The sequence below is a fragment of the Tenrec ecaudatus genome, chromosome 9, assembly GCF_050624435.1.
Source record: "Tenrec ecaudatus isolate mTenEca1 chromosome 9, mTenEca1.hap1, whole genome shotgun sequence".
NCBI classification, from domain to species: domain Eukaryota; kingdom Metazoa; phylum Chordata; class Mammalia; order Afrosoricida; family Tenrecidae; genus Tenrec; species Tenrec ecaudatus.
The window spans coordinates 103,606,008-103,621,042 of record NC_134538.1 but is presented as its reverse complement, the minus strand read 5'-3'; the positions used below and the strand labels follow the sequence as shown (position 1 = coordinate 103,621,042).

The 15,035-nt window shown below is 40.3% G+C and overlaps 1 protein-coding gene across 1 annotated transcript; it reads right to left on the bottom strand.

Annotated features, from left to right (window-relative positions):
- Nucleotides 1-1,815: 1,815 nt before the first annotated feature.
- Nucleotides 1,816-13,221, bottom strand: PDK4 (pyruvate dehydrogenase kinase 4). The gene is made up of 11 exons (XM_075557607.1): nt 13,030-13,221; nt 12,040-12,181; nt 10,604-10,675; nt 9,944-10,128; nt 9,705-9,791; nt 9,218-9,295; nt 7,511-7,587; nt 5,784-5,882; nt 5,476-5,586; nt 5,097-5,210; nt 1,816-3,763 (listed from the first exon to the last, which is right to left on the bottom strand). Exons 1-11 carry the CDS (start codon nt 13,160-13,162, stop codon nt 3,620-3,622), a joined length of 1,242 nt encoding a protein of 413 aa, XP_075413722.1. The 5' UTR covers nt 13,163-13,221; the 3' UTR covers nt 1,816-3,619.
- Nucleotides 13,222-15,035: the final 1,814 nt, after the last annotated feature.

Here is a 15,035-nt window from a genome sequence, read left to right as displayed (position 1 = left end):
AAGAAAGGATCAAGATTAATGTCAAAGCTGGAAGCTCACAATGGTCTCTGTCGCTGTTCATATTTTGTGGTAGATAAGGTCAAATGCTCTTCTTTCTAGTCAAATTTCAAATTTGAGAGAAACTATATTGAAAAATTTTGTTGAAAATTTAACGCATTTCATTGACCTCAAAATAAGTATTGGGCAATACACCACCTTGAATAAAAAATTGTATCGATTTTTGTATAGCTGGCGGCACTTGGACTATAAGTCTTGCAACCATTTTGAGTGAGTGAGGGTCCTGAGCCTGTTGGGGCTGAGCCAACTCCCGAGCTCTTCAGCACTTAATCCCAGCTCCATCCAGTATGTGTTTGCATGAGAGTGAGTGTGTGCTGCACATAGATAGTGTACGACTTCTGTAGCAGAATAAAGGCATAGTGGGAAACCCTGGTGAAAACCCTGGTGGCATAGTGGTTAATGTGTTGGGCTGTGGCCTGCATGGTCAGCAGCTCAAGTCCACCAGCACTTCTGTGGGAGCTTGTCTTCTCCTGTAAACAGTTGCAGTGTCAGAAACCCACAGGGGTCACTCTGAGTCAGCACTGAGTTTGGTTTTTGGTTTGGAGTAAAAGAAGAGTATTTTTGTGAAGTCATGGAGTCTTGCAAGTAAGAATGCTATGGAGAAAGGCAAAGGATGCTGGGTAGAATCCCGCTATCACCTGCCCTCGAGATGCCATCTGTCAGAGTAGACAGGCCCCAGAGGGTTTCTAAGGCTCCAAATCCCTTCAGAAGCCAGACAGCCGGAGAGCACCTGCAGCACCAGGGCTCCTGCTCAGAAACGAAAACAAATGGGGCCCGGGCAGACAGGACGGAGAGTCTTTTGGTATGTTTGCGATGTTGTTTTAAGTTATTGAATGATCAAATGATGGTCTGATGGGTAAATGCTCCACCTAATTTGCAAAATAATTAAAAGAACAAAAGCAAAGATTAAGCTGGCTTGAACTAGCAAAGAAGGGCTGTCCAGACAGCAATGATAACAAATGTCGTACATGAATCTCCTCATTTCTTCCCCATGTCTGTCTTGTTTAGATAGCATTTCAGGCATTAAATCCAATGGTAATTATTTTGGGACTCCACTATGTTTGCTACATAAGCAAAGATGTAAAGTGAAACTTAAGTATATTTATGAAAAAGGAAATGAACATGTGTCATGAAAATGATTACTGGGTACAAGTGTATCAAATGTGGAAAAGGACATGGAATTACCTGTTCTGATTGAGCACACTCAAAGGCTAATCAGGCATTTCCATATCACTATAAAGGACTTATTTTTTAAATCTTTTTATTATTACTTCCTTACAATACTTTTGAAGGACGAAGTATAATAGGTGGCTAACTGAAACCTGAATGCAAAGTGAGGTAAACCTCCATTTCTTCTTGTCCTTTACCAGTAATTTAAGAAAACAACAAAAACCATGGCTTTCATGATAGCAAAATATTTATTATAAAAATTACCACACTTTTCTACACATAGCCTAAATACACAAGCACAGTTCCACATTACTGGTTTACAAGGGCTCTTTCCTGGGTGCGCAATGCCAGCTTGGGAGATGGCTAGTCTGTGGGCCTTTAGTTATACACTCTGTTCTCTAGTGTCTTAAAAATAGTTCACAGTGTTTGCGCAAAATACCTCGTAAACTGCTTTAAATCTTTGGCAAATACAAGTACTTATATGCAAAAAAAGGTTTTAGTTCAGATTTCAGTAAAAAATGGAAAAGTCAAATGACCTATTACAAATAGCTTTGTGTAATAAATAAAGATGTAACCCAGCATCCCAACATCATGAAAATCACTGAGGATAAAGTCCAAAATCCACAGCAAATAATCTTAGGCTTCCATTGTTACTAACACAGTCACAACTCCAAGGCATCACAAAGTTAAACAAAAATGCTAAATTCAACATATACACAGTACCGATTATTTCACAGTGCACAAAATCCTACTTAATTTCTAGATTTTCATTTAAGCACGTAGTTGACACAAATCAGCTTATTATAGCATCTGCTAGCTTACTCAAAGAGTAAGAGGCTTTTAAAGAAGTCATATTGGTTTTGAGAGACACCAATTCATCCTCTTGCTGATAATTTATACATGAGAATATGGGTCACTTATTGAAATTAATTTGTGTGAAAATTGGCAAAATGCTTGCCTACTGCTTTCTTCCCTGACTGTCTTTCTTCCTTCTCATTTTCCTCCTGAGTATCCTTCGAGACTGACCTGTCAATCTGTGTATCAGATGCCTGTAATCCCCCCTAAGCCCCATCTGCATTACCACTTGCCTCCAATAGTGCTCCATTTCAGTGACTCACAAGTGAGTGCATCCTGGCAAGAGAACTCTAACTTCCGGATGTTTGTTAAAAATACTTCAAGAACTATTTAATTCCTAATATTCTGGAGATACTTGACGATTAGAGTTGGGTTGTTTTTTAACAGATATGTTGATGGAGTGGACAGAGCAAAGTTAGACATATAGAAAATACCTCTGTGTAAACCTAGAAAATAGATTTCTTTGGATTATTACCAATGAAAGGGAGAGAACTGCCCTTTCTGAGGAGTTGTGTTGTGAATACATGACTTCTTTACCTAACAATGGTTTTACCAGCCTACAGTTTCATTTGAGAGAGAGAGAGTGTGTGTGTGTGTGTGTGTGTGTGCAATCTCTCTGTCTGTCTTTCTATCACCCCTCTAGAGAGAGAGAGAGAGAGAGAGAGAGAGAGAGAGAGAGAGAGAGTGTGTGTGTGTGTGTGTGTGCAATCTCTCTGTCTGTCTTTCTATCACCCCTCTAGAGAAAGAGAGAGAGAGGAATAGAGATACTATTGGTATCACTTTGGCAATTCTTTTCCACGAACATCCAGTATCCTGAATTGAGTGTACATTTAAAAACTCATCCAAGACTAGGCATCTGTCCATAAGTGTGCACTTTGTAGGTGTGAAAGAAAAATGCAGCACAAGAAAGAAACTGCATTTATCAGAAGAGGCTTCCTTCGGAGTTTTTACATGTGCCCGGTGACTTTGAATGAGATATTTACATTCTTTCTTCCGAGCTCAAAGGTGAATGTTGTCGCAGGCTCCAGCTTCTCCCTAGAGCACAGAGATGTATAGGGAATGTACCTGCACATGCATTTCTAAACACATATTATAAACTCAGCCTACAGCCTCTGAATGGCAGGAAAATACTGAAACATTGATAAGTGACTTCCAATGAATAGCAGTATCTTATGACATCAATAGAGGTCCAACAATCTCAGCATATGGAAGCTATGAACCCATGTCTTCACCTCCAGCCCCTTTCCTGGTCTTCAGTAAGAGAAAGGAAATTGAGGGCCAGGTCTTCTGCTGGACTTATAGAAACTCATGAGTTATCCTACGTGAAATGAAATGAACGGAGCCACTCCTGTGGTTGTGCCCCGTGCTGCCCGATGTCACCGAAACAAGCCTCATTCTTCCGTAACCAGTGCTCTGATCGAGGAGTTTCTGTCGCTGTTATTTGTTTTTGAGGAAACACGGGATTACACACGAACATTCAGGAAACTGCACCGGTGTAAAATTGTGTTGATCCCTTAAGATGTCCTGGTGTCTCGCTTTACACAGCCACTTGTGCCTTCCCCAGGTGTTTTGGTTCCTTACTAGGGACACACCAGTCATCAGCCTCTGAGCTCATCTGGTAATGTTTAAAGGCTGACTTGTTAAAAACGGGGAGCTTTTCTATAGACTCCGAAGATAATGCCTGAAAGAAAGGAGGTGGGGAAAAGTCAGATGAAAGAAATTATTCATGCCACAATTTTCACTTGATGTGATAAAAAATATTTTCATGTTCAGCTACATTCTTTCAATTGATTTAGCAACATAGTAAAAGAGCTCACAGTGTGCTAGGCTCTATATAAAACAAAACTAAAAAATAAATATGACTATCACTTTATAGCAGTTGAAATCATAAACATCCAAATACAAATGATGTAGCTTATAAGGTTTAACGTCACCCTACAGGACAGGGTAGACTCTCCCCTGTAGGTTTCTGAGATTGTAACTCTTTATGGGAGTAGAAAGCTATCTTTCTCTTGTGGAATGGCTAGTGGGTTTGAACTGTCTAATTTTGTGGCTTGTAGCCAGATTTGTAACTACTAGGCCCCCTGTTAAGTTGTTGTTGTTTTAATATAGCAGCCAAAGTATGACTACCCAAATACAAATGATATAGTTGATAAAGTTTACACACCGCCCTTGCTCAGCTATCGTGGATGGGAGAGAGTTGAACAGCAAAGCCATTCTTCCTCTGCAAAACCTCTGTGTCTGTGATACAAGGGAGAAGCCTCTCCGGACACTATGAAGCTATAATCAAAGGTCTTTTCCCAACAGTTTGATGACTTTTCTTATTTCAGAAATCAAGGCATTAACCAAATGAGATGGTCAAAGCTATTTGGGAAATAATTCCAATGTACAAGATGGGCTTTGGAAGCTCAGTGTTGTGGTAGCTAATATTTGCAAATGTATTTATAGTGGAAATAGTTGGCAAACAATGAACAGAATCAGGACAGTGACCTTATCAAATAATGATGCTGTAGCAAAATTAGACAAAAACATGTGGCAACTTTTAAGGTGTCGACAGGAAATGCCTGGCATCCCACTGACAGATGGTGCATGATCAGCTTTCTTTTCTGTGTTTTCCTAAGAAGATCAGCTTCAGGTCTCAAGTATCTTGATGTCTGTTGTTTTCTAAATGGGAACATCATTAGCATAGATTCCCCACATGTGCAAATAACACAGAAGAGCAGCTACTCTTACAGATGCCCCAAAGGGTTCCTTTGAAAAGTTCACACAGGGCTGTTCTCAGGACACAACTTTGGTAAGCAGCCTTTTGAGAGACAGGATTTCTTCACCTGAGGCAGGTAAGCAGCATTGCTACATTAAGTAGCATCTCTACCCCTATCCCAACAAAACGGAATGACTCGGGGTCCTTATTTTCACTAACAGCGTGGAGAATTCACTATAAACCACAGAACGGAGAGTTGTAAAGGATGCAATCTTTATAGAAATCACATTTTACTGTTGGCTTCAAAGGATACCTTTAAGTAGATGATGGCATCTGTCCCGTACCCTGACAAGGAGTAGACGTTCAGATCTCCTTGAAAATACTTGGCATAAAGACGAGAGATTGGCAAGCCATAACCAAAGCCAGCCTAAAAAGTAGAAGATCGGTGATCATTGGAATAGCGCACGTGGTCAAGGCTCACTGTCCTCACCAGCCACCACCAGACAAACCTGTGCTGCCCACCGGGAAGCTCTTGAAGAGCTGGCTCACTCCTTTTTACTTTGCTTTAGCATTCTTTTGCACACATCCCACATCTAACTGATCGAAATCGATTAAGTTGCTTAAATATTTCCTTGCAATCCCTTGTAGGCCTTACGTGAGAAGAATAAATTAAGCTATGTGATGGGGCTTACCAAAGGAGCATTCCGGGAATTATCCATCACTGGGGTGGGGGCGGTGGAGTACATGTAACTGAACAGGCGGTCTGTGACTCTCAGAGGAACGCCACCTCCTCTGTCTGAAATCTTCAACAAAGAAAGAAGGTATCAGAGATACATGTGAAAAACCTCATGCATGTGTGTACATCAAAATATCTTTCCTTCATTTAAAAGTCATTTGGTGGATGTGACTTTGACCTGCTATCCAAAGCAGAGATCTTTATTATTATTGACCTTTGAAAAAGTATCTCCAGAGAGACCCAAGAGACAGGCAGACTGTTTACCTTAATTGTAAGGTCTTCTTTCCCCAAAACCACCATCACCTCAACTGGTGTAAGGGCAGGCAAATGTTCCTGGGTTTCAACCGTTGCCCTCATTGCGTTCTATGGAAAACAAGACCATTAGGAACGCAACGACAGAAAAATGAACAGCAGCAAATAATTTCTCTTTTTATGCTGAAAGGAAGAGCAGTACAGAGAGTATTAAAGTTTCTTTTTTTTAAAAGTTAGGAACAGAAAAGCTTTATAAATAGCCGTTTATGAATGTGTTGTATGGGACAAGTAATGAAAAGTCCTCATTTGCAATGTAATTTTGCTCTTGGGAGTCATAGTTAATGGAAAAACAATTCTGCTAGCTGTCAAATTCTTATTTGTAAGTTTAATTTAAATGAAAAAATTGGTTTCTATAGTGCATTTCCTCAATTCTCCCTTTTCTGCCTTTTCATAACTTTTTATAGCCAATCATCGCAAATGCACAGTGAATCATTGAATTAATTTGTTAGCTTTTGTACAATTTGCTGGGAAAACGCTGTTACTATTTAAAAGGATAGTAAATATTTCTAAATTAAATTTCAATTTGCATTTGATTATAATGTGACAAAACAACTTTGAGTTGCACTATTTAAATGAAAATAAATCAAGAAACTATCTCAGAAGAAACTGTAACAAGTTTTTAGCCAACTGGACGTATCTCATACAAATAGAGTCTTTGATAGGCTATCTGCTTTTTGTTTCTACATATTTTCAAGTCCTTGCTGAAGTGAAATAAAACACTGCAGGTGCTCGTAGTACAATGAATACTTCACTGCACCAATAGTAGGACAAGTTAGGAAACAGTAAGCTCTGGAAAGAATTGATCAGATGCAGAGGCAAATATCACTGCCTTTAGACTCATTGGTCTCCAGTCCAGTGGACTCTTGGGAAGCATGGCAAAGCTTCACTTCATTTTTGACTTTTGGGTATAAACTGCAGATTTTTGTTTGGTCTAGCACTTAGCAGAGATTTGATTCTAACACCTGATTATCCTTGGCCAGAGGCCTTAGCGTCACTCGAGAGCTTGTTCACCACCTCACTGCCCTTGAGTTGATTTGGCTCATAGAGAATAGAGACCCCATAAAACAGAAGAACTGCCCTTGTGGGGTTCGGAGACTGTGAATCTTTACTGGAGTAGAAAATCTTGTCTTAGAAATACAGCATATCAGCCTTCTCCCCCAACCATCAGGCCTGTTGAAGCTGTTTCTCCATTTGAACAAAATCCCCACGTGAGTCATAGCACATTAAAGTAGCTCACTGAAGGAGTTGGCTGACCTCTGAGTATATATTTGAGACCGTGCCGTGTACACTAATTCTGGCCCTAAGTCTCTGGGTTTGGAGCTGAACCAGCCTGAGCGGGTGGAGGTACCAGGTCTCCTTCACTGACTCATTCATCCCATGACTTCATTAAAGAGTACATGAATGACCAAGGCTTCCTTGGACACCTGGTGAAAGAGTGGGAACATTTTCTCAGCTCAAAAGGACTGAGATGCTGTGAATCCTATCATACATTCACAAATAGAGGTCGATGCTCCAGTAAACTGCGAGCACCTTTGGAAACACTAAGCATGGCTTCTTTACCTTAGGAGAATGAAGAAGGGGGTGTGGCTCCTCGTCAGCAGGGAAGGATGAGTGAAATAAAAATAAAACAGCGAGCTTGTTTCTCAAGATAAAACTGCAATTATTGTATGGTCTCTTACCTTGAATAGTTCAAAGAGAATGTGATGAAGGTGAGAAGGGACATATACAATGTGAATTGGTTGGCCAGGGGATTTTCCTAGAAAAATGAAACTCATTTAGAAGTAGGAAACAAATATTTCATTAAAATAAATCCCTCCATATGTATATACATCTATACCATATATCTTTGAGTACAAGCCAGCCCAACCGAATATCAGCTGAGGTACCTAATTTTACCACAAAAACTGCATTAAAAATGTGCTGAAAAACCTGGCTTATACATGAGTAGAGAGAGAGAGATCCTTTAAATGCAAACAGTACTGGAATATTTCCCATTATCCCTAACCTGAAACTCCACCCCGAAGCTTTCTCAATTAAATAAACACTGAAGACCATGGGTTATATTCAAAATGCTATTACAATTGCTGTCTCTTTCTTTATGGTGGATATTTGCATTTCTCTGCAAATGTATAAGGTAAAATGAATTATGAAACAATAATACTATAAACTAGACTGGTATTGGTTGCTCCTATTTACAGTGCTTTTGTAGCAGAGAATTCCAAAGTTAACCTTATATGCATTTCAAAAAAATAAAGTGTTTATAGTTTAAAATTTAAATTAATGTCAGCTATAAATTTTATATGATCAAAACCAATAACACAATGGGTTATATTTAATAATTATGCCAACCAAACATTAAATGCTCTAAACTAAATATGCTTAATTTTCGCCAAGAGGCTTAACAACACAGATACAAAGGTCTCACAATACTGCTTGTATTCCTCTTCAGTGTGCCAGGCCTTGGCAATGTTTGAATGGGCAAACATAAGGCCCGGCCTACAATTCCCTCTTTCTTCTATCTAATAGTTCAGGCATTTTATCTGCAAGTATTATGCAACAGCTCTATTTGTGCTTAAAAATATTTTCCAACCTCGTACTTCCGTTTTTAGTTTAGCTTACAGTTATATTTGTATTCCCGCTATCTAAGAGTTAGGCCACTCAGTCTGAAAGAACTGCTTTTAATTTTGAGCACTAAGAAACATTATTCTTCTATGAATTAATTGGGAAAGATGTTTACTTTGAATTAAAAGGAGAAGATTATTCTGATTTAAATATGTTAGGCAGTCTTCTAGAAAAAAATGGAAGAGGATAAAAATAATGTCTTTAATTCATCATGTGATCACTTTAGGAAGATCTCATCTTTTCAGATAACCTAAAGTTGATGCTTTTGACGTTTGTTCTGCTATCCATCCAGTGGCTTACAGTCACACTACACGTGGGGAGCTTTCATTCCTTCCAGGTCAATGGGTATCTGTCTTCTTCCCCCTCAGTGATGGCCCCCACTCCTGGGGTCCTCGTTTTTTTCAAAATCGGTAGGTACCTTGAATTAGTAAGCAATCTTTCTTTGATCTAAAGATAATAAAAACCTCGATCATACTGTAAATCTCAAATTAGTTGTTTAAATCATCCTTCTTTTTGAATTATCATTAGCAATGCATATGCTCAGTTAGAGCTCCCTAGTGGAAAAGACTAAAAAGAACCTTGAATTTGAAAGTTTAAGTGTGTGCAAATTCTAGACACATTAAAAAGTCTGGGGTGGGGGGAGGAACACTACAGTTGTTTGACATCCGTAAAAAACAAAACAAAACAAAACCCAAACCAAAAAAATCCTACCAGGATAATATTGACTTTAGCCTGGATTAAGATAAACTTTATTTATAACTTACCATTCAATTGTGAGAGCTTTAGCTCTGGAGATGTTAAGTAGTATTGATCACAGAGCATCCTGGAACACTCGTAGGCATCTAGGAGAAAAGTTCAATCATCACAATAAAATGAATTTATGCCAAGTAACCTTCCCAAGTGATTTTCAGTGTGCTATAGTTCACGTAATGAAAAATGATCACTACTTCATAGAAAGAAAATGGTCCCTTTAGGCTATTTTACTTGAAGAAAAATTTAAGGCAATATCTGAAAGCAACAGGAATATATACACTTCAAAAATTAAATGTACGCTACAAGAATATGGCACGTGGACAGCTAGTGCTTATTTTTTTATAATATTATAATTCCATGTCTAAGTACCTGACTCTCAAGAGCAGGGAATTTTGATGACAGGATTTACAAATACAAATTTCTAGAGTCACCTCGATGGATATGCCTGTGGTGTGTCACACATCTTTAACGAAGGAAATGCAAACATGTCAACCCTACCTTGGATCACTGCAACTACATCACAGTTCGGATCAATGCTTCCAATGTGGCTTGGGTTTCCTGACTGTGAACCATTAAATATAAGAACTGTCAAAAAAAAAAGTCAAAAGATTAGTACAGTAGCTTTTAGAACTCCCAAGAGAAAGAACGATACCCATCAATTAGTGAACTATCTCGTTACAGGTTGGTTTATTTTTACACCCGTTTCTTTGTCTGATGAGCACGATAAGTTAACTTACTGTGTTGGTTCATCAGCATACGAGTAGAAATACGGTTCATGTAAAATCGATCCAAGAAATATTGAATATTTTGATTGGCGACGATGTCAACAGTAGAGACATCTTTATATTCTATGATTCCCTGTGCCATCGTAGGCACTACATCGTGGTGTCTATTCCGAACTTTGATGAGTATATCTATAAAACTGAGCCACGACATCTCCAGTTAGTGAAATCTCGAGCAAGCCATATCCATCTATCTACTGCATTACTGCAAGGAGAGAGAACTCTCTTAACAGCTGTCTACACAAATCAAATAATAAGGCATGAGGGTTTCTACTAGCTTTTTACTATAGATTATTCTACCGTGGTAGGCAGTTTCAGAAACAGGGTTTTTGTTTTTTTTTAATTCTTCTTTGCTTCCAGTTGATGTGCATTAAATGATCTAATCCTGTGATGGAAATATTTATTCATAATAAGTGTTCATTAAAATGTTAGCAAGATTTCTCTTTAAAAAATTAATTTAATATAGAAATTTATAACAAGTAAACCAACACTTGTTATCTTGAAGAGGGTGATACTTTATTTTTCAAGGTTTAAACTTCCTGAATTGAGTTTTAAATCTTGGGAATATGACGGTAAATCATCAAAGTTTGAAACATGTATTCCAAGCTTGCTTACTCAGACAGTGCTTTCTGGTCCTCTGGACTTTGCTCCTGGAATTGCACCAAGTCCATCAGGCTCTGGATGTACCTGCAAAGCAACAGGTGTGTTTTCAGCTGTAACATTGAAGACGCAGATACGAAAGGCCGAAAATAAACTGCCCCTTTCAAATACTTTGAAAAGAGTAAGTACACTTTATGTTCAACATCAAAACTTTTCTTCCAGCACACTCTGGAAAGCAGAATGTTAAAAATAAAAGTGATTTAACTTTAACCCTCAAATTTCCACTTTCAAATTTATGTTTCTTTATTTCTGTTCTCTGATATTGTTTGGCAAATATTTTGGGATTTTTATGGGGAAAAATTAGAAATAATTTTTTTCAAAGACAATTTTGGTTGTTCTTACCATATTCATTCATAGCAGAATAGAAGTCTTGAAAATAGCAGTAAATACTACCAATTAGATCAGAGTTTCTCCTAGCAATTGTCTTAAGAGCGCATAATACATACACTTTTTGAGCCAATGAACAAAAAGCTATGCCATCAATAGTGTGTGTGTGTCATGGGCGATGCTATAGTATGTACCTTTTTAGTGACTCTTTTACCCCCAAATCTGTTTTTTTTAATTTATTTACCACCTCTTAATCTCAGTATTATTATTGATAAAATGAGATGATATTAGCTGACATCGACTAGGACCTGGCTACGTACCAGGTACTGTTCTAAGTGCTCTTTTGATGAATTACCTCATTTGTTTATAAAACCATCCACTTGAGGCATATATTTTATGCGCGATAGCAGACAGGGGGACGGAGACACAGAGTACTATGGATCATTGCTGAAGGTCCAATAACTAGGGGAGAGTCCTGTCAGAGTTTGAGCCCAGAGTCCACTCTGTGAATCCCTTAAGCAGTAACACAGATTTAAAAGAAAGAAAAGTGCCCTCAAGTCTGTTCTGACTCACAGTGACCCTCGAGCACAGAGCAGGGTTGTACCACAGGGTTGCCTAGGCTGCACACCTTCCTGGAAACTGGCGTCACATCTTTCTCTTAAGGAGCATCCTGTTCATTTGAGCCCAGACCTTTGAGATCCCTAGCCCAACATATAACCCGCTGCATTGCCAATGGTCCTAAATAAAAATGAAGTCAATATCAAACCCTCATTTGTTATTTACAGTGCAAAATTTAAATTTCATATGACATACATATTGTATTCTGGAAGTAGAATAATGTTGTAAAAGTATCTAATTTTTAAAAGGTAAAATGTCTGTTTATAGCTTTGTAATTGTCCTTAAGATAACTGACTCTAAATTAGTAAGAAAAATTCTTTATATTTTTCAAAATTATTTACTTTTTGGATCACCTGTCTTCCAATTTTGAAGGTAATATGAGAAAGTATATCCGGTAACTAATTGTCTTACAACTAGAGACGGTTGAAGAATGATTTGATACTTACCAGCTTTTAACCAATTGCACCGAAGAGGTATTTATTAATTGATCAGGGAGAATGTCGATTTCTTTCAGAATGTTGGCTAGCCTCACAGGTAATTCTTGCCGCAAAAATGCAAAAGAAGTTTTTTCACATGCATTTTCTGAACCTGCAATAAATGATATTGATTTACTTTCCACATAAAAATTACGGCTGGCGTGGGGTGAGAACGGTGATGTTTCTAGACTAAGGATGGTGATGTTTCTAGACTAAGGATGCATAGTATCACCTTTAAACCTGAAAACGTTTCATATAACATGACCAAAGCCTGTGGCCCCTCAGTGATGTAAATATATGAAAAATGATCATGATAGAGAGCCAAAGAAATCTGTTGTGATGCATCCTAAAGGATAAAATCTCAATCCATTGAAGGTGTCTTAATCGATTAAATCTATATATAATGTGTGTATCTTCTCTAAGAAGTACTGTGCCAATAACTCACTGCCATCAAGTCAATTCTGAATCAATCCTGACTCGTAGTGACCCGTGTAGTGCAGGGTAGAACTGCCGCTATGAGTTTCGGAGACTGTAACTAACTGGAGTTGAAGATCTCATCTCTCTTCAGTGGGAGCAGCTGGTGGTTTTGAACTTCTGACCTGGGAGGTAGCAGCCCATTACAGCACCAGGGTTCACTGTGCTGATTCTGAAGAGTACACTGACTAGTGTGGGTTCTTAGTGATGACCAAGAGCAAAAACTATCTCGACTGGAAGCTGTGGACAGAAAGAAGAAGAAGAAGATGGGCCAAGCACCATCCAGCATCAGAGGGGCGGCAGGTGGCCTTTGTCCATGTGAACACCTTAGTGGAAGGAAGCCAAGTTTAGGAACAGGTACGTGAGCTGCGGAGGCTCAGGGCCTCAATCGCAAAACACCTCAATCGCAAAACGCCCCTTACAGTACGTAGCAAAGAGTGCTCATTGGCAGCCCACCCTCCCCTCCCGGCTCTTGGCCCCGCTCACCGAAGTCCAGCAGCTGCTTCATGGACAGAGGCGACGGGCTGTAGCGCGAGAAATGCTCCACCTCGCGGGGGACCACGCGGGCGCTCTTCAGCGAGCCGGCGGCGCTGCGCACCACGAAGCGGGCCGCCTTCATCCCGACCCCGAGCCTGTGCGGTTCAGACTCCAAAGGGGAAAAGGCAGGTGCACTACCTGCTCGCTACTGGCCCTGGTGGGAGTCGGAGATGGCAGCGGCGTCGGGGAGGAGAGCAAGAGCGGACCTTGCTTGGAGACCCAAGGTTGCCTTTTGCCACCCTGAGCCGGCTGCGCTGCTTTTAAGTATCTTCCTCCCCCCCCCCCCGCGCCCCCGCACTCTCCCCCCACTCCTACGGGGAGGAGTCACTGGGACTGGGAACCCCCCCCCCCCTGCTAAACTTGGGGTTGGGCCAATCAGCTGAGGAAAAGAACTTTGGGCTCCGCCCTGGTCACAGCCGCAGAGGAGAGGTGTGGCCTGGCACGCAGTCTCGGGGAGGGAAGGGCCAGAACAAGCTCGCATCTGGAGGGACGTCCCTCTGGATCTGAGCTCTGGGACAGCCGCCCGGGCGCGTGGGTCGGGGGCCCGCCCAGACTCGTCCTTGTTTACAAGTCTGAGACTCTCTCAATGTCATGCATTCCGGATCAGAAATGACTTCCAAGAATCTGGACTCGCCGTGCTCATTGGTGTGCGCGCAAAGCGGGGATTTTACAGTAACCAATTGGCGGTCTGCAAAAGTATGCGCTTCTTTGCCATTGGGGTTCTTGCTGTCCTGCTGGAGACCTTCCAGGAAAGAACAGCACACAGCGGGAACAGCAAGTTCCAGTGGCTCAGGGGGCTTGCTGCGCTGCCCAAATAGATGTGCCTTTTCACGTGAAGCTAAAAAACCACACAAGGTAGCCAAGGACAAGTTCAAAAGGGTTAAGAAATGATGGGTGGAAAAAGGAAAAGGGAAGAAGTGGGATATGCCACTGAGGGGATAGCAATGGAGGAGCTGTAATAAGTGTGTACGGACTGTTGACTGTAAACCTGATGGTCGGCGCTGCTAACTTTCATCCAATGCAAAGTAAAACAACAAACAAACACACACACACACACACACACACACACACACAATCTCCCTCTCTCTCTCAAGGAAATCAAGTCCATTTGATTCACAGTTTTCTCTCAGCTGAGGATTTGATCCTTTTGTCCCTTTGTATGAAAACCCTCCATTCTAAATATTTCCTAGGATATCTCATTCGATCCTCAAATGTCCGGTACACAGATCTACTCCAAGGGAACGTCTCTGATCCTTTAAAAAAATCATTTTATTGGGGGCTCATAGCCCATCCATCCATCCATTGTGTCAATCACATTTGTACATTTGTTGCCATCGTCATTCTCAAAACATTTGCTTTCTTCTTGAGCCCTTGTCATCAGCGCCTCATTTCCCCCCTACTTCCCCGCTCCTCCTCCCTCATGAACCCTTGGTAATTTATAAATTATTATTGTTTTGTCATATCTTACACTTTTCTGTTGTCCATCCCCTAGAGAGGAGTTATATGTAGATCCTTGTAATCGGTTCCCCCTTTCTACCCTCTCTCACCCTTCCTTCAAATCTGGGTTTTGTATAGATCACAGCATTTATTGATGGGCTACCTTTTCCCTCCTTGCACCTCCTCTAAGGATCCCTGGGTGGCGCTGTCGGGTAAACGTTGGACTGTTAATCTCAAGGTCAGAGAAATGTAATCCTTGGCGAAGGGCGGGCAACTCTTCAGGGGGACATGTCTGAGACTTCTTTGTAATTTCGAGTCTGCTTGTTCAGTTGTTGTTCATTATTTCTTTTTTTTATAACAATTTATTGGGGCTCATACAATTCTTATCACAGTTCATACATATATATACATCAATTGTATAAAGCACATCTGTACAGTCTTTGCCCTAATCATTTTTTTCTCCTCTTTTCTTTTTTTACATTTTATTAGGGACTCGTACTTAAATCAACACAGTTGTT